The 18,849-nt window shown below is 32.9% G+C and overlaps 3 protein-coding genes across 3 annotated transcripts; 1 reads left to right on the top strand and 2 right to left on the bottom strand.

Moving 5' to 3' along the window:
• Nucleotides 1–340: 340 nt before the first annotated feature.
• On the bottom strand, nucleotides 341–2,580 carry LOC106711303 (protein MCM10 homolog). Its single transcript, XM_014503602.2, has one exon. It carries the CDS (start codon nucleotides 2,479–2,481, stop codon nucleotides 352–354), a length of 2,130 nt encoding a protein of 709 aa, XP_014359088.2. The 5' UTR covers nucleotides 2,482–2,580; the 3' UTR covers nucleotides 341–351.
• Nucleotides 2,581–3,030: 450 nt separating this feature from the next.
• Nucleotides 3,031–4,857, bottom strand: LOC106711309. The gene is made up of 6 exons (XM_014503610.2): nucleotides 4,790–4,857; nucleotides 4,290–4,483; nucleotides 3,904–4,073; nucleotides 3,679–3,769; nucleotides 3,295–3,468; nucleotides 3,031–3,193 (listed from the first exon to the last, which is right to left on the bottom strand). Exons 1-6 carry the CDS (start codon nucleotides 4,851–4,853, stop codon nucleotides 3,044–3,046), a joined length of 843 nt encoding a protein of 280 aa, XP_014359096.2. The 5' UTR covers nucleotides 4,854–4,857; the 3' UTR covers nucleotides 3,031–3,043.
• Nucleotides 4,858–6,251: 1,394 nt separating this feature from the next.
• On the top strand, nucleotides 6,252–15,403 carry LOC106711298 (tudor and KH domain-containing protein homolog). Its single transcript, XM_045681218.1, has 13 exons — nucleotides 6,252–6,423; nucleotides 6,822–7,012; nucleotides 8,893–9,111; nucleotides 9,539–9,696; nucleotides 9,832–9,967; nucleotides 10,873–11,030; nucleotides 11,746–11,859; nucleotides 12,544–12,642; nucleotides 12,739–12,831; nucleotides 13,181–13,295; nucleotides 13,942–14,071; nucleotides 14,394–14,488; nucleotides 15,047–15,403. The coding sequence occupies exons 2-13, from the start codon at nucleotides 6,826–6,828 to the stop codon at nucleotides 15,331–15,333; spliced, it is 1,791 nt and encodes a 596-aa protein (XP_045537174.1). The 5' UTR covers nucleotides 6,252–6,423; nucleotides 6,822–6,825; the 3' UTR covers nucleotides 15,334–15,403.
• Nucleotides 15,404–18,849: the final 3,446 nt, after the last annotated feature.

Genomic DNA, 18,849 nt, shown 5'->3' with positions numbered 1-18,849 from the left:
AGAACTTTAGGAAGAAACGATAATGATTTTATTATAGGTTAGCACAAACTACACAACATTGCTAAATACCGCATGCTTGTAGGTGTATCAGCTCACGAGTTATCATTTTTTGGCTCTCCTGTAAAGTTCATACGTTCGGGGTTACAGCGTTTACGCTTTCCAGCGTCGATATATATAAATCGAGAGAGAAATTGATTTTCACACATTTCAAATTATTATCAAAATTTGTAAACCTCCCAAAAAAATTATTTGAGTTTAGTAATTTTATAAAGAGAAATGATTTAAGCCTATTTTAAAAATTATAGATAGATCACAAAATAATTTAAGCTACATGCTAGTTAATAAATATTTTTATGAGTCAGGAACCATTAAATTAATATTTTTGCCAGTAGTCACTCCACCAATAAAAGTTTCCTCTTCCCCTCTAATAGACAAACTATCACAGTGAGCTACTTTCTTTTCTCTCATCATTGCTGCTCTCTCCCATCTTGAACCTCCACAGTTACTACATGAATGTAACGGCAATAATTCCAAAGAAATTGTCCTATTACTACAATCCAAACATTTGAAAAATCTTTTAAATGTATCTAATACTTTAAGAGGATGTCTCTCATCTTTACAAAGTTGAGATGCAGAAAATGCTGTATACTTGCATTTAGTGCACCTCACAGCTTTGCACGCTAATTTATATGTATTCAACATCTTTTCTTCCATAGCTTCTTTCTTTTCAAGTTTATTAAAGTATTTTTCTTGCTCATCGTCTTCATGTTGTTGAATTAGATTCTGATGAGCTGATGTTGCTTCAAGAATTTTTTTAAATCGTTCAGACATTGTTGGTTTGAAGTTTTTATCTTCATTTGGTTTAACTTTTTTGCATACATTTTCATCAGTACCTGAAGTATTTAATTTATCTAAAGCTCTCTTTTTCCCTGCTTCAGTTCCCTTGATGTTGTTTGGATCTGTTTTCATTAAACCGCCACTTCTTTGAATAAGTTTTATAGCATTTAACTTAATCTGTTCTGCTGTTTTCTGTCTGTATGAAACACTCAGATCAATACTACCATTGCCTTTCAAGTTAAATCCTCTGCCTAGTTTTGGAGAATTTGCCACCTTTTCAGCTAAACTCAGTTCTGTTTTTGAGTTACAATTTGAACTAGACTGTGTTAATTTATTAAGTCGTACAGAATCTGAGATTCTTTGTGCTGTTGGACTATGTAATGTTGTGGTATTACCTTTCAATGAACCTGCTCCATATGGTGCTTTATTGTTCATTAAGTTGCTGTCACTTTCAGATTTGTAGTAATCACTTAATGACATTAGCCTATTTTGATCTTTCTCTTTTATTTTTTTATTATTGGCTTTTGGTAAAGCAGAATAAGCTTTGCCACCATAAATTACAGTATTTTTACCTAAGACTTTATTTTGCAAATTAACAAGACCTTTCCCCATAGTCGAAGACTGTAATTCCTGCCTTTTGGAGAATTTTTGATATTCTTGCTTTACATGGTATACACAATGTTCACATTTATTTATATTCACGACAGCTGTGCAGGGCTCCCCATTTTTCTTTTTACTCTTACATATTCCAAAGTCTTTGGATTCTCCAAGGATCATCACCTGGTTAGGACTTGTCACACTGAGGCAGGCCTGGTCAGCGCTATTCTGTGACCTATCCAAAACATTAGGGTTCAAAACTGCTACAACAGTTCCTTCATTTGTTTTCCACAATTCATGATAAGCTTTTTGAAATAAAAACATTGAAATAGTTTTTATATCATCTTTAAGATCGCTGAGAGTCCAAATTAAAAATTGGCTACCTTTTTGTGACTTTTTAGGTAAACTTTTCCTTACTATAACTCCAGCAATGACCCAGTCTTTTGACAAATCTTCATTTTCCACATATCTTTTAACTCGAAGCATGTTTACAGCTTCTCTGCCTTGCATTCTATCTAGCAGTGCAGCACTTGATACAAGTGGTCTAGTGATACGAATGCCGAATATAGGATCTGTAAAAACATCTGATTTGTATTTATTATTGCTACCATTAGTGTCGGGAGCTCCAAAAATGTATTTCGTTTTTTGTTCATGATTATTTACAGCTTTCTTTGAGAAAGAACTATGACCAGCTAGTTTTACATCAATATTAGCCTGACGCAATCTTACTTCAAAGTTTAACTTCTTGTCTATTTGATCTTTTTCCTTATTATCTAGCAATTTCTTCACTTCTGCCCCATAGTCGTTATATTTTCTTTCTGTATAATTTCTTTTTTCTTCATCGTCAGATGAGTCAGTGTCACCATTATGAATAACTGAGGCTTTTAAGGATTCACTACTGTTTGGTATATTTTCTAAGCAATTCGCTTCTTCGAAAATGTTCACTTCTTTAAAGCACGGTGGTTTTTTCTCAGTTTCTTCCTGTTTACCATCCAAATCTGCGCACAATAATTCTTCGAGTTGTGACAAATCATCTTTCTCATCCATATTCTATGTTTATAATACGAGTTAAGGAAGCCTACAAAGTAAAATATAACTTTTAATAACTTTCGGCTGATTATTGTCTGATTACTTCTGTTGCCGCCAAAAACTTTGACAACAGGATTGATTATTTCAGTGACAGTGACAGCAACTCTTCCACTGAAGTACTTTTTTATTTATTTATTAAGGCATTGGATATCGGTGTCTTTTAGCCTTGTAGTACTTGGTGATACCATAGCAGACAACTTTAGTTCAAGATAACTTTAGTGTGGCCATTCAGAAAAGATTGCTAAAAATGTATTAAACTATTCCAACCCTAGTTTTAATATTTTACTTAACATTTATTAAAAAAATAACATAGAAAAAATACTTTTTTGGGGTACGTTTTCGAATAGTTGTAGATTTTCAGTACTAATACTACTGTTCATTCTCCTCTGTCAAGGAACATAAAATCAAAATTACACAACGGTTTAAAAACTATATTAAAAAAACAATGTGAAAAAATTAACATTATATTAATTTTAGATTTTAGAAATAGTAATTAAGACGTCATTGACGTTTAAATTTTCTAATGATTACTACACTGACGTCTCTGAGGGAAGTATAAGTCTAAATAAGCCTCTTTTCTGAGTTTTTTCTGTATTTCTTGAACTTTCATAATCTTCAATGCGGCCTTGCAGCTATTATGGGCATGCGCGAAAAAGCAATCTCGGATTGGCTGTAACAAAATATATAAAAAAGTACAAAATAATCCAAATTCAAAATATTACCTGCTCCTAAAGGGCATAATACTTGCTTTAATATGTACCGAAAATTTACCTTGAATTCAGCGAGTTTATAACCCTGGAACTTTGCTAGGCAATGCGTGAAAAATCTGGAATAATGTTTTCTGCAAAGGAATATTCTGTTTTCGTATTGCCAATAGTCACCCTGAGCGGAGCATGACCGTCCACACGCGGCACAAACATCCAAATTGTACGGTACACATTTAATCTGAAAACAAACTCTTCGTTACTAAGAGATTTGTATAAAAACTAAGTAACAAAAGTTAGTAACGACAATTACTTAAATGAGAACTTAATATAGGTACAAGTCGACGATGAAAATTTTATATACCATTATAAATTGATAATCCGGCCTTGTATCTAGCGGCTATGTAGGATATGTATATTTTATTTCAGTCTTAGGAATATAAATTCATACCTCAACCGCGCATCTTAATGTTTTTTTGCCAGAGAAACTATAGGCAAAATTTAATGTTTTCCTTTTGCATTCAGGATAGTAGTCGCAGGGTCTAAGAACAAAAGAAAAATTGCAAACTATTAAGTCAGTGAGTAATTGAGACTAAATCATTTTCTTTTAAATAAAAAGGCTTTTCTATTTTTTTCTTCGTCATACTTAAAATACTAAGTATATCAGGTATCTTACGCGGGATAGTCCTTAGGTGTGAATAACGGTTTCCTTTTGGAGAGGGAGTTGAATGGGGCACAGTTTTTCGGGATAGGCTTTTCCGGTGGGATTTCCCTCGGCGGTGGTTGATATTCATGTTTTTCCTTCCAACGTGGTGTTTTCGATCCGTAATATAGCTTGCTGTATATCTATTAATATTTTATAAAAAAAGTTTAAAATTAGCGATAAACAAATGTTTCTTAATTTATTATTCGTAAATTAATACGTTATTACGTTGTAGTAATTTAAAGATCTTATTAAATTTCGTACTTATGTTGAGCATGTTAATCGTGACGACAAAGTTTTGTAGAAAAGCTTCCTTTATGCTTCTCGAATATTCTAAATTTAATTAGTACAATGCTTACCCTTTGTGTTATACGGGAAAATGCGTCTCGAGTTTCATTATAAGAGGCCGGACCCACATTGGGTTGGATCTCTCTAGCGATACGTCTCATAAAAGGATTTAAGCAGGGGCCAGATTGTGGTAGCACTTCTCGCTGTAATCCAGTCCCGAAGCATACCCGAGGTGGCTCCTTCTTTGTTATCACGTATTCGAAATCTGAAAAAATCTTTTAATATTGACTTACAAAAGATGTATACTTCTGAGGTAACCAAGTGAGAGCTGTAAAATACTGCATTCTCATTTCAGAATCTAAAAGGTCAAATAATAGACCTTTGGATTTAAGTAAGAATGCAAAATAGTTAAGGCAACCCTTATCTGTGTTTTTAAGACAGCTAAAAGAAAAAATAGACGGAGGTCAGAAGAAAAGTTTGACGCAGAAATGCGGGTAGTTTCACCACTTTAGTTAGCATTTAATAGTTCAGTTAATCTTTACACTTTCAAGTTAAATAAGACCGTAATTACCGCCGTGAAACGCCTCATGCATATTATTTGAGCGGAGATATCGACGTTTATACGGCCGCTGCATGTTGGCTTTCTACACGAACTGATCATGTTGGGGTTCGTGATGCAAAGATAATAAAAAATATGACAAATCTGTCTGTGAATGTTTATTGGGGCGCACGCTCAATGCCAATTAGGTTGTATTTAATTTTTTATTTCAATAAACATTCCTGATTTATGATGTCCTAAGAAATTAGTAAAACGATGAAAGGATAAATGTGATACGTAACGCATTTCATTTAACAGTAAAACGAATGTAGTTTCTAGATGTTTCTTAGACCCTCGGAGTTGGATGAGTTCTAAAAATTAATTAATTAATTAAGAAGGGCTTAACTCACGTGTGATCGTGAATATAGCAATAGTTAGTCATCTTATAGGCGAACAGTGATTTGCATTTGAAGTGATAAGCTATCACATAAGTCATTATAAACTCTGTTTTAATCGGTGTCACTCCACTTATTTTTCCAATAAATATTTCTTAATAAGAACCGGACCGAACGTTTGGTTTGAATGCTATGTATTAACAAAAGTAGCCTAGTGTGTACAATAATGTATGAAAATGGGGATTTCCAATAACTTTCAAAAATTATTGCCACCCTAAGCACAAATCGTGTAAGACAGGCATGCCTTCTTTTGTTCGCGTTATAAGAAATTGGTGACATGAAAATTGCGGCGTCCAAATCACGAAAAACAAACTATATTAGTCAAAGTTACCTTCGGTTATATCCCATGCCATTTTTTTAGATGCAGAACTGACATAACATTCATGAATTTCACATTTTTTACTGTTATTCTAGGAGCAACAGGATTGAATATACGTAGGGAATACTTGGGAACACGTAAACATATTTCATTTTATATTTTATAAAATTATTAAAGTTTCAATATAAATGTACGTATTTAATAAAGTTTACATAGAATATCACACTAAGCAAAATTAAATGATACGTAATTCGATAACACAAAGAAAAATCTGTTTATGAAATGGCTAAATAAAATGTCATTTTTTAATTCATTTTTTTAATAATACATTTCAGGTATAGACATCTTCAGTCTCCTCAAAATATTACAACGTTTTGAAAACATTTGGATATATATTTACGTATGTGTTTTAGGTGGTTAGTTTCTTTGAAACATTTTCAAAATCAAACAATCAAACTTTTGAGGTAGAGGGTAGACAGAATGTAAAACACTAGATCAGAAAATCGATGAAAAGCCAACGGCTTGATTTTTGTTTTAATTACTGTTCACAATCAACAGCTGTTTCGTAAAAAAAATAATACTTAATACGGCGTCCTATTTTAACACAACTAAATTGTTTAATTTCGTTTAATAAAATTAATTTAAAGTACCACTCTCCATAAACGTGGTTGACAGTTACTAAAACTAAAATGTCAACATGACAGCACAGTCATTGACAAAGTCAAATAAATATCCGTTTTTGAGAGCGCGTTTGTATAATTTTCCAATACGAACTATTCGATACGACACACGAGTTATTTGTTTTGATACGATAGCTATTAATAACGCGGTAGTTGCATTGTGAATAATTTAGTTAATAATTGTTTACGATAACTTTTATGTGAAAAATAAAGGTAAATTTAAGTTTTCTTGGCCTACTTGTTGATGGTGTCATATTACTTTCCAATGTTACTTTTCTCGCAATTATGTCATAGCTGCTAATAGATCACTTTGTATGTGCAATAGAAGTTTCAACTGAATAAATGTTACCGGTATTTTTTAATACTTAGGATTATATAACGTATTATTTACGTTTTTTGAATATTTATAAAAAGTGGCACTGGAGAACTTGGTTTTCCTTATGTTTCACTACTTCGTTGTGATAATACGATCGTAATAAGGATATTAAAGTATGTGTCCTTAATTTTAAGCTGTAATGAAATAATCTATAAAATATGTCACTGTTATGTGTATATCAATATTTAGTTCTCTCAGTGTAATGCTTATAAAAAAATTATTTCTGTTTTTTCAGTAAAATGCCTCTAAATACAAAACTGTTGTTGCCCGCTGCATTGGGACTGTCCATCGTCACAGTGACTGCTTTCGTGGCTTATTACATATTTAAAAAGGAAGAAGAAGAAACAAGTGAAAAGACGGTGAAAGCACCAAAATTAAACACAATTGAAGTGTCTGTACCAAAAAGCATTGTTCCTGCATTAATTGGTAAGTTTAAGCATAAGGTCTTCTTATGTAAAAAATAAATAAATAAATAAATGCTTGAAGTGCCAAAACTTTAAAACATCAGTTGCCTGTTTATTTTTTTAATTAATGATACTTCCTATCACTAATTAATTCTATAAGTGTTATGAAAGGAAATGTTATTTTTAATTAAAACATTATGTAACAAAAATAATATTCAATATTAAAAAAAATATTTCAACTTATATACTTTAAATCTTACTTCTTACTAATATTATAAATGCGAAAGTTTAAATGGATAGATGGATGTTTGTTTTAACAAATCTTCGGAATGGCTGATTGGATCTTGATGAAATTTGGCACAGATGTAGAACATAGTCTTGAAGAACATATAGGCTACTTATTGAGCTTTTTTTAATTCTGAGCAGACGGTGTCGCGGGCAACATCTAGTTATTGTTATATAATAAATTGAGTATAACAAAATAAAAAATGCATAAATCTGTCACAAAGTAATCAGTTACTTTGTAAGGTTTTATTAGGCACTGTTAGAATAAATTTTAAATTATTTAGACAAGTTTGACTCATCCAAGGTTGCAAGATGATATAATTTGTTTAAACAGTCATTCTTTTGCCAGTGACTAAGTTTATTTTCAACCTCAATAACTAAATAAACTTTGTATAATTCATTTTAAACTAAATATAAAATGTCTAACACTTGCACAATTTATTCGCTGTTGGCACTGACTAGTTTCAAGTTCATCAAAGGCTTTTTTTCAGAGTGAGTGAGACTGGCATTATTTCGTAATTGTAGCCTATCTCTCAGTAATAGCTGTTTTAAGTTTATAATGATGTCTCATAAAAGTCTAAATAAGTTAGTGACACACGTTGATATCATAAAATTATAAGTAAGATATATCTATGTTTTTTAAACTTGATGTAATTTTTAGAAATGCACATTGAAATATAAAACCACTAATGCTTCAATGGTTATTGAAATTTAAAGCTGTTATTCAATACAGTAATGACTCAAAAATTATTGTAATTGATACTTGAATTTTTAAAGTAATCATAAACAATCACTTGAATTGACAAGGTTGATTATTATAGGTGAACTAGCTGTCGCCCGCGACTCCGTCCGCGCGCAGTTAAAAAAAAACTTAATAGGGGTATGAAAAATAGATGTTGTCCGATTCTCAGACGTACCCAATATACACACAAAATTTCATGAAAATCGGGAATGCCGTTTCGGAGGAGTTTAACCACAAACACCGCGACACGAGAATTTTATATATTAGATTTATCATATTAAACATTACAATGGGTCCTACATATAAGGACAAACAGACAACAGTTACGACTTAGGGACCTTCAAGAAAAGAGCGTATACCTTCCTTAAAGGCCGGCAACGCATCTGCGATTCTTCTGGCGTTGCGGATATCCATGGGCGACGGATCGAATAATTCTCGGTCCGTTGCTCGTTTGCCCCCTTCTCTTATAAAAAAAAAAAATAAGGGCCAAAGTAACAAATTGATGACTCATACTTTTTTGTGTTAAAAGTTACCTCTTAGTTTAGTTAACATGCTCTAAACAAAATACACATTCATAGGTATAGGTGTAAATGTTTTTTTTGCTGAAATAAAAGGACCTATGCGGCCTATTTTCCTATACGGTTGAAGCTTTGAGAGCCTCTTCTGTTAAATTGTCAACATGCACATCAGCCCTTAATCATAGGAGCCTTCAATTAAACTTATTACATTTACATATACATATATATCTACAAATATAATAAAATAGGTGGATCATGGTGGTCATTGGTTCACCATCCCTGCCTTAGGAGTATCACTTAGAGATAAATTAGTTTATATCAATAGAAGGTACAGTGACCATTGAACTTTTTTTTCAGGTCGAAATGGCTCTAATATAAAGGATATAGAGAGTAAATCAGGTGCAATGATCCATTTCAAGAAGTTCAGTGACAAGGAGTATGATGTATGCATCATCAGGGGTCGGGGTCAAGCCACGCAGATAGCGGAGACAATTATACAAGACTTCATAAAACAACAGCCAGTTATTGAGACAGATACAATGTTGGTGCCGGGATGGGCTTGTGGCAGGATTATAGGTAATGTATAGTGATGTGATTGTTAAACTTGAACACATAGATTTCGTAGAAGCGACAAGTGTGGAGCGTCAGTGGCTCTGTGGTTAACCCCTTGACTTGTAATGTGCAGATCCTGGGTTTGAATCCTGCCATGTACCGTTGTTTTTTGATTTTCTATTTACATATGTACATTTATCAGACGTTCTTACGGAAAACATTGAGATGCAACCTGTACAAATCTAAGATATGTGTGAAATATACCAACAGCATGGTTAAATGTGGCCTAGTCATCTTTAACTTAGGGTAGGCTCTGAGCCCCTTATTTGGGATGTGTAGTGAGCTGATGGTGAAAAGTGTGATAGGAAGTGGTAGAGAAATGGAAATCTATTATCCCTGCTTTTCTGGGTTATATTTGTATTATGTAGTAATGAACTTTGCTGGCTTTTAGGCACCGGAGGTGAGAATATAAACAACATAAGTCACAGAAGCGGCGCCCGAGTGAAGATCGAAGGTTCACCATCTGCAGAGAGCAGCACCCAGCGGCAGATCTCTTTCCGCGGTACAAAAGAGCAGATCCAGGTTGCCAAGGATCTGATAGAGAACTGTGTAAGTTACATTTAAACTCCTCTAGTTATTTTTGAATCACTGTACATTTTTCCATAACTACGTTTTTTGAGTAAATCATAGACAACAATGTTGTAGACAACATTAAACAGAGAGATTAAATATGTGTGTGTCCAGGTTGCGCAGGAGAAATGCCGTCGCGAAATAGAACAATCAAAGAGGACACCTCGGGTCACTATTCCACCACCATCGGAACCTCAACCTCAGGAGTCCCCAGGTAGACCGGCCCTCAGACATGCAAAGTGTAAGCCTGGTAAGACTAACTGCATGCTCGTTCGTCCTGTTGTTGCACATTGTCTATGGCTGAAAGGTATCTGTCAAAATTACAACCAGTATTTGACCATAGACTTAGTGTTGCCATACCTGAATAATTTATCTACTTTTTTAAAGAAAATGTCTTTCAACCATAGATATGTTAAGCCTGTTTTCAGTGATTGCAGCTTTTATTGTGTTTTATTACATATTTCGTCTTTTAGAAGACTTTTAAAAAAAATATTTCACCTCAGATCCAAATAAATTGGAAAATGAAGAAGTTGTAAATGGCAACAATGTTTTTCCAGCGAACATCGATTTAATTGAAGGTAGTGTGATAAATATCTACAGGGTGTTTTTTTTAAGGGAAAATGTATGGGTTTGAATTTTTATAGTTTTGCTTGTATATTTTTTTTTATTTGTATCACTGGCATGTTTTTTTTATGCACTTGTTTTGTATTTGTATGCAAGCACATCATTAGAAAACATAGTATGTTTTGAAAGTATGGGAAAAGGAGATTTGATTATTTTATATTGCCTATTGTTCATGGAAATTGAAATATTTGTGTGGGTAAATGAGTTTGTTTTTTAGTATTTGTAAGCTGCATAGTATAAGGATTGGTATATTTTTGTTTTTTTTTTATTTTCTAGTATATTATATTATAAAACTTTGGTGAAATGATATTATATGGTAATTAGTAGTTTTTTTTTAAATTCTATTACATATTTTAGTAATATTTGTTTAGTTTATAATAAAAATCAAATGGTAAGTTAACGCAACAAGCTGTCACAGTAAGACTAATGTTTAAACACCTACATTTCTATGACAATTTTTCGATTTAATTTCACTTAAATGGGTAGGAAATAAACGTCCTCGACTACATCGACTTATTTTTAACCTCGTAGAGGCGAGCAGTTCCTCAATCGAGGTGTATGTGTCAGCGGTATCTTCTCCGTCGAGGTTCTGGGTGCAGTTCGTGGGTCCGCAGGTGGCACAGCTGGACAATCTCGTCGCACATATGACAGAATATTACTCTAATAAGGAGAATAGAGCTGCACATGCGGTAAGTATATAAGCATAGATATCAGATAATGTCATTTCTTTGCAGTAAATTATATGAAAGTTAGTTGTTTTTTTGAGTCGGATTTCATCAATTTTTTTACTGTGGTAAACGCCAGCAACAACATCAGTTGCACGAAATTGTCCTCGCTCAGTGAAATACCACGACCACACAGAAGACAGGCCTCAAGTGGAAGTAATTCTAAGTACAGTCTGATGAGTGTGGTACCGGAGGACTAGTTGTAGTCCTCTTTCACTTCCCACCCCTTTTCTTATAAGGAAAGGATGGGAAGGGGAGGTGGATTTGATGAAGGAGATGCATAGGAAAGTTAAATGTTCTCTTTTTGTGCGTCTCCTCCTTCGTCGATTGAAGGTAGGCAACAAATCTGCAATTGCGAATGTCTATGGGAAGCGGTCGATTCGCCATTTCGACGAATTCATGTGGCCGCTTGCTCGTTTGCTACCTTGTAATATAAAAATTATTGAGACAGTTGAAATATTTTACTGAAGTTACATTCAGAGGTTAATAATTTCTTAATATATTATCTCTATATAAAAGAAGTCATTGTTTATTTATAAGTGAAACTTATTTTTACTATTTGTTATAAACTTCATATCCAAGATTTTTTTAGATATCTCATACAAACACTACTATATTATTTTGGTGTTATTAGTCAATATATATGAGAAGTGTATGATGTGTGTGTGTTGTATGACAGCTGCAGACAGTAAGTGTGGGGCAAGTGGTGGCGGCGGTGTTTCGTCATGACGGGCGCTGGTACCGCGCTCGAGTTCACGACATACGACCCAATGAGTTCGACGCTACTCATCAGGTAACCACCACATGCTTCACCACAAACTCACTTCCTCACTTCGATTTCCCATTTATTTGAGCTCAGTTAACTCGATTTTCTCGACTCCTAGAATAACATTCATCACATAATCTATATCTATATATATAAAAGGAAGTCGTGTTAGTTACACCATTTATAACTCAAGAACGGCTGAATCGATTTGACTGAAAATTGGTGGGCAGGTAGCTTAGAACCAGGAATAGGACATAGGATAATTTTTACCCCGTTTTCTATTATTTATTTCGCGCGGACGGAGTCGTGGGTAAAAGCTAGTAGTTAACTAAATTAAAATTGCAATGTGATGTGATCTGGAATTCAGCTTACGGTTGACATTTGTGAAGCAGATCAGTAAACCGACTCACAGACAGTTCAATTTATATCTACATATTGTTATGACTTTTGTTTAGACTGACTTGTGAATCAGTTAAAGCTCTGCGTCTCATATAGTTATTTGCAGCTCACGGCTCATCGTGATGGCTGCCAATTTAGTAGTTGAGCCGTAGCTCAACGGTTCAAGGCTATGTGACCTTATTTACACACTAAGACCGCTAAAAACATTGATTTGAAGGGTGTCTGTCAAATGTTGCCATATACACTTTCAATTTCTACTGATCTAGAATATAAAATATTTTATTTATTATCAATTATGTATGTTTTGTGCAGGTGGCGGATGTGTTCTTCTTAGATTACGGCGACAGTGAATACGTCGCTACACATGAGCTCTGTGAACTTCGCGCTGATTTACTTCGGCTCAGGTTTCAGGTGAGTTGTTTACGGATTATATTAATATATATTAAAATTTGGTAGTATTTTTATAATATATTCAATTTTTTTTTCTCTCACGTTCTCTATGGTTAGGCAATGGAGTGTTTCCTAGCTGGTGTGAAGCCTGCAGGTGGCGCTGAGCGCTGGAATTCGCAAGCTATCGAACGATTTGAAGAATTAACACAGGTAAAGTAATTACTGTGTTAAATTGCTATTAACTTTAGTAAATTTAAAGCCTTGAAAACTTAAACTCTATTATAAATTACCAATTCATAAACCATGCAATTCAAAATTTTTAAAATATAATAATAAATATTTTACTAATATTATAGATATGAAAGTTTAGATGTATGGATGTATTGATGGATGTTTGTTACTAAGTTTCTCCAAAACGGTACAACGGATCTCGTTGAAATTTGTCACATATGTAAAGAACAGTCTGGAAGAAGCTACTCACAAAGTTATTAATTGGACGCGGACGAAGTTGCGGGCGATAGCTAGTTTTCATAAAAAATTGTCTTGTATTTCTCTAAAGGTGGCCCGTTGGAAGCCTCTACTGTCCAAGACGTGTACGTACAAGAAGTCAGTCGCTATGGTGGGAGATAAAGAGAAGGAGATACCCGGAATCAAATTGTTTGATGTCACTGAAGGTAACGATCTCTTTTTATATTAACATTTATTAACTTGCGAAATACTTTTATACAAGAATTATATAAATTTTGTAACCATACTTAAGTTAGTATTATCGAAATGTTCACATAATAATATGTCTTCTCAGTTTTCTTCAAAGAGAGAGAGAGAGAGAGGAGGGAGAGAGAGTGTGTGTGAGAGAGAAACATTTTTTTATGTGAAAGTTGTTTTTTTAATCGTTTCAGTACAGAGACAAACGAACAAATATTTTGTTTTTATTTATTGTATCTATATATATAAAAGCAAGTCGTGTTAGTTACACTGTTTGTAACTCAGGAACGGTCAAACTGATTTAGCTGAAAATTGATTGGGAGGTAGCTTAGAACTAGGAGACGGACATAGGAACTTTTTTTTATTTTGTGTGCTTTTTTTTTATTCCGCGCGGACGGAGTCGCGGGTAAAAGCTAGTTATCAATATTAGAAGACTGAAGAAAGTGTGGATGGATTGTGTGAAAGAGAATTTACTAGACTAGAGAAGGCAGTGAATTCAAATATGATAGAGATGTATGGAAGAAAAGTACATATTGTGCTGACCCTCCATTGGGACAACGACAGGTTGATGATAATTTAAGTATTTATAATAAGTATAAGGTGTTGTTTGTACAGAAGGCACTGTGGAGGTGGGCGAAGCGCTGGTGGAGGAGGGGTGGGCGGAGCGCAGCGCTTCGCCCCGCCCCTCGCCGCCCCCCGCACGCGCCACACCCAACACCCCCTTCGGAGACCTCGGCAACTCCAGGTAATACACATTCCTTGTTTTTTTTTTTTCGTATAAAAAGATATGACGTCACTATCAAGTTAGACCATGATTAAGAGGGGATAAGTATAATTTTGTTCCATTTTTGTTCCAAAGAGAATACTTTTTAAGATCTGGTCCATTTTTTCTTAATAAAAAGATACAATTTAACTTTGTATGTACCTTAATTGAAGTACTTCATTTATCAATTTTACATTTTTCTAGTCCCTGGAGGGGGGGGGGGTTGCTGCTTAGAAAACCCCTTTAGGGACATGTTTTATATGGATTAATGTTGAGGTGGTTGTTTTTTTATGTAATTTTAAAGAGTGCTGGGCATGTTGCCGAGTACCCGCTCTTCCTCCTTGCCCAAAGACCACAAGGATGATCGCAGCGAGGATCAAACGCCGGAACTAGTCAAAGGTAAATAAACATTTTTTTTTTAAATAAGTCTATTGTATTTTGACAACCTACTTTTTTATTATACTTTTTTATCAATTCGACTGTTTTTTTTTATATGTGTTACCGCGAATCTCCGCCCCTGGTGGTCCGATTTTGATAAAAATTATTTTAATCGAAAGGAAGTGCTTGCAGATGGGTCCCTTTTTTTTTTTTTTTTTTAATAACTAGAAGACTAGTAGATTTTGAATATAGCTTCAAAATTTGTTGCGAAAATTAGGGACAATTTTGCTTTCAGCGCTTACATAGGCTAAACTATAGGACCTACATAAAAATGATGTATGGACGAATTGTAGCTCTTTAAATGCTAAATAAAAGTCCGCGATTGCATATATCTTTCTTTTATAGTTTTCTCACAATAACTATTTTTTTCTTTAGAAACATCATTTTTCGAAATACACACGCAAAAAAAAGATAATTAATGTATTTTTTTTCGTAACACTGGCCGGTTATATTATTTTTATTTGAAAATAGAATATTAGTCATCAATTTTTTTTTTTTTTATTATATATTTTTTTCTAGATCTAACACCGATATCGCCGTCGAAATCTCTATCGTCAGGTTTAGAGACGTCTGACAAATTAAAATCTATATCCAATTTTGATTTATCATATTCCGAATTCGGTAAACCTTCACAAAATGGTTCCGATGAAGATTTTATTAATAAAGAAAGAAGTAACATGGAATCAGACATTTCATCAGTTCCCAGCACACCGTCGTTGAAGACGAGAGATGAATTCAAAGCGAATATGAACAGAATCGACTCTCATCATAATAATTTGGAGGCGTTAGGTCGGTCGCAACATTAATTATGTTGTCTAATGCGTTTTCATTGTAGCAATATACAAAAAACATATAACTCAGTTGACATATGTATTTATACGACATCGGAACAGTTAATTTGTTGAAGACTTTGAAATGTTGTAAAAAATATTTTCAAATTACAACATGTTTTATGTGATTGTTTCGTGCAGTGTGAACTCATAGTGATACTTGTACCTATATCAATTTAAAAATAGATAGCGGGCTATCTCTGAAATTCAATTGAACACTTTTTTTCTGTATACAACATATAATATATTTCAAAGTCTTCAAAATTTTAATGTAGTCGTTTTAATTAATATAATGACATTGTTGATTTTAATATCCAAAAAAAAAATTATGACCATCAACGATAGTTTTTTTTTTTAGTATTAATAGTCTGTGACTTTATTTCATGGCAACACCAACTTCCTGTCATCATATGTCATTTTTTGTAGTCTGTGATTGTAAATAACTGCTGTTATTTTTTTTATAAGTAGAAAAGCTTTAACATTGTCGCTTTGTAGATTTTGTATGAGAGATTGCAAGTAAGGAAATAAGTTGAAAATGGAGTCAACGAGACGAAAAGTTACTACTCCGAAAGTCCCTAATTGGTCGGTAAGGAAGACCCTGAGTGCGGCACTTAGTGATTTAAAAATATATTTCTCCGTTTGATAAACTTTTACAGCAAAAAAAGTTTAATAAAATAATCCCTTTGATGTTAACTTTAAAGTCAACGTTCGCTGCCTAAATGGTGCTAAATTAGAAAAAAATATATTTTTTTTTATAAAAAAGATACTTAATAGTTTTAATTATAGTCTGTGGTATTCGCTTTTGTAAATAAAAAGCAGTGCCATATCAACAAGTACAAATATTTATTCTGTTGTGATTGATATGTTTGTATGATTTGTAGATAAAGCGGGCCAAAAGAGGTTTTTTTTAAATTCTATATATGAAAACTATAAACGTACATACAAATTAAAATGAAAAAAGGAAATAGATACAAAATAATTGAAGTATGTTTATACAATAGGTAAAAAGTACGTAGTAACTTAAAAAAAAAATGTTTTTTCATGAACAGAAAAAAATATTTCTCCCGCTTTATCTATAATTCATGGTTATTTAATTATATTGCTACCTCCATATCAAAATTATTAAAATTAAAAAATGACGTAAAAATATCAGCAAAAAAAATAGAAAGAGAAATTTTTTGTTATTTCAAATAGCTTTCTTATTTTATTTGTTAAAACTCAACCTGCCGTTATAGGTTAGTATTGGTCGTTAATTAAATATGGAGGTAGTACATATTGAGTTATGTTAATTTCTAATAACTCGAATATACTGTTAAGGTTGATTTTTTGTAAGAATTTTTAAATAAAATACAATATTTAGTGCCTTTAACTTTTATTTCTATTCATGCTATCCACCAATATGACTTATCATTAAAAGATTTTTCGTACATCATTTAATGAAAATTCAATCGGGATCATTTTTCAATTCCTAGTTATTGGTAAGTGTTAATAATGACAGATAAATTGCTGTGTTGTGATTGCAAAAATTATACAATTAACTTTTTTATTGTCAGTGAGATTGTTTGGTTAACGAATCAGTTATGCAACCGGTACTGCGATTGAATAATAATTGCTTTTACCGCCATTATTTTACAACATGGCCGCTATCGAAAAAATAATAATTATGTAAATGCGGTGTTGGGCTCGTTGGGACTTGGAACAGACGAAACATTAAATAAATGTCTATTTTCAAGCTCCGTTATGGAAAAATCTAATACAATTGTGTTTTTTATTGTAAACATATACTTCAAACCCCTATTGGTCTAAATAAGACCATAATTCTGGTTTTTATTAATTTTTGTTGATTATAAAAAGGCTTTAACCATTCCAAACTACCTTTTAAACGTTCATATATTACAGCGATTTCCTTACAAAAAGGGATACAAAATATTCGCTTCAGGTATTTATATTTATAACAATTATTTATTATTTACTCTGTGTGGCCCCGTGTATATAAAACTGGCATTAATTTTATGAGACGCATTTTTACATTCCATCGATTTTTACCAGATTCCCAGAAATTATATTTAATCCCTACTTTATTGTGAATTTAAACATTTCTGTAACATTATTTTGTAAAAAATTTACAAACAATTTGAAATGATGTGTAACTACGACCGTGGAAAAGTACAAAATGTATATTGTTTCTACATCTGTTTCGTAATAAAATGTACTAATAGCTTTGGCTCAAATTAATCTCGTGTGAACATTTCTTACTCGAGACAAAAACGCAATCGAATCAGTATACATCGATAAACTTTATGACTTACTAAAGAATAAGTCCCTTTAAAATAAATTTCGACTTAAATATTCGAGTACTGTACTGTTTACATTTTATTTTACATAGCGGCTGACACGACTCTAATTATCTTGTCGCAAGATAGACTAAGAAACATCCCTATTCATATAGCATAGACATTCGATGTGTACCTGAATGTACCTTAGTCTAATCGTACCTTAAACCTTACACTAAATTTACACTAAGGCGTTTAACAACTTATGACAGTTAAAGCCCGTTTTAACGTTTATTCATCTTTTGTACCTCGTGAATTAATAAGTATTTTTTAAAATCTGTATTGTTAAAACTTAAAAGTAACATTAGGCCATTGTCGCACACTGTTCGTTCAACTTGTATGTTGATGGATGGATGAATGTTTGCTTGAAGGTATCTCCGGAACGGGTCAACGGATCTTGATGAAATTCGGTATGGATGTAGAACATAGTCTGGAAGAACACATAGACTATTTATTAAGTGTATTTTTTACATATAAATATGTAAAAATAAACCGACGTGCTAAGGAGCTTTTCATCAAGTACAAGATATTATACAATAGTAAATGAAACGTTTCACTAAAAGCCATTACTTCTTGAGCAATGGCTTCAAGTGAAGCAATAATGAAATGCTTTGTTTCGTGAATATAATGATAATTTACTTCACAGCGGAAATGTTTCTCGTTGAACTGGGAACAGACGGGGGCGGGACTTGCTTAAGAGAAAGCTAAGGCATATTGAACTAAGCTTTCGAAATTGAAACCTTTACAGAACTACCTACAATGCTGGTTAGAAAGGCTTTAGTTGATACATGTACAGGGTAACAACTAAAAGATATACCAAGAGATAATAAAAAAGGAGGGGGTAAATTTCACTAACAATTGCTGGCACATTTACCTTATAGGAAAGTAGGGATGTAAAAAAAAATATCGATGTTTAAAAAATCGATTTAAAAAAAAATCGTTCCATAAAAATCGTAAAAAACCTTAAAATAATCGATTTTTTAATAATCGATTATTTTTTTTAGATCCCTATAGGAAAGTATATTACCAAATTTTTACGTCGTTTATGGAAAAATATCGATTTTTTAAATGTAAATAAACAAAATTAATAATTGTAATCAGTTACGATTAATTTCATTTACGGTTACTCTTTTTCCATTTTCGGATTTCTGACAGCGTT

The sequence above is a fragment of the Papilio machaon genome, chromosome 15 (assembly GCF_912999745.1).
Source record: "Papilio machaon chromosome 15, ilPapMach1.1, whole genome shotgun sequence".
Lineage (NCBI taxonomy): Eukaryota > Metazoa > Arthropoda > Insecta > Lepidoptera > Papilionidae > Papilio > Papilio machaon.
The sequence above is the reverse complement of the archived record's forward strand: the minus strand, read 5'-3'. Positions and strand labels throughout refer to the sequence as shown.

Bases quoted from the DNA above. Each gene is read 5' to 3' on its own strand.
- LOC106711309 (XM_014503610.2), bottom strand. From the start codon at position 4,853: ATGCAGCGGCCGTATAAACGTCGATATCTCCGCTCAAATAATATGCAT. The intron at 4,074-4,289 runs GTAAGCATTGTA...AAATATTAATAG, and splicing joins TTTCCCGTATAACACAAAGG to ATATACAGCAAGCTATATTA. The intron at 3,770-3,903 runs GTAAGATACCTG...TTTTGTTCTTAG, and splicing joins ACACCTAAGGACTATCCCGC to ACCCTGCGACTACTATCCTG.
- LOC106711298 (XM_045681218.1), top strand. From the start codon at position 6,826: ATGCCTCTAAATACAAAACTGTTGTTGCCCGCTGCATTGGGACTGTCC. The intron at 7,013-8,892 runs GTAAGTTTAAGC...CTTTTTTTTCAG, and splicing joins CATTGTTCCTGCATTAATTG to GTCGAAATGGCTCTAATATA. The intron at 9,112-9,538 runs GTAATGTATAGT...GCTGGCTTTTAG, and splicing joins GGCTTGTGGCAGGATTATAG to GCACCGGAGGTGAGAATATA.
- LOC106711303 (XM_014503602.2), bottom strand. From the start codon at position 2,481: ATGGATGAGAAAGATGATTTGTCACAACTCGAAGAATTATTGTGCGCA.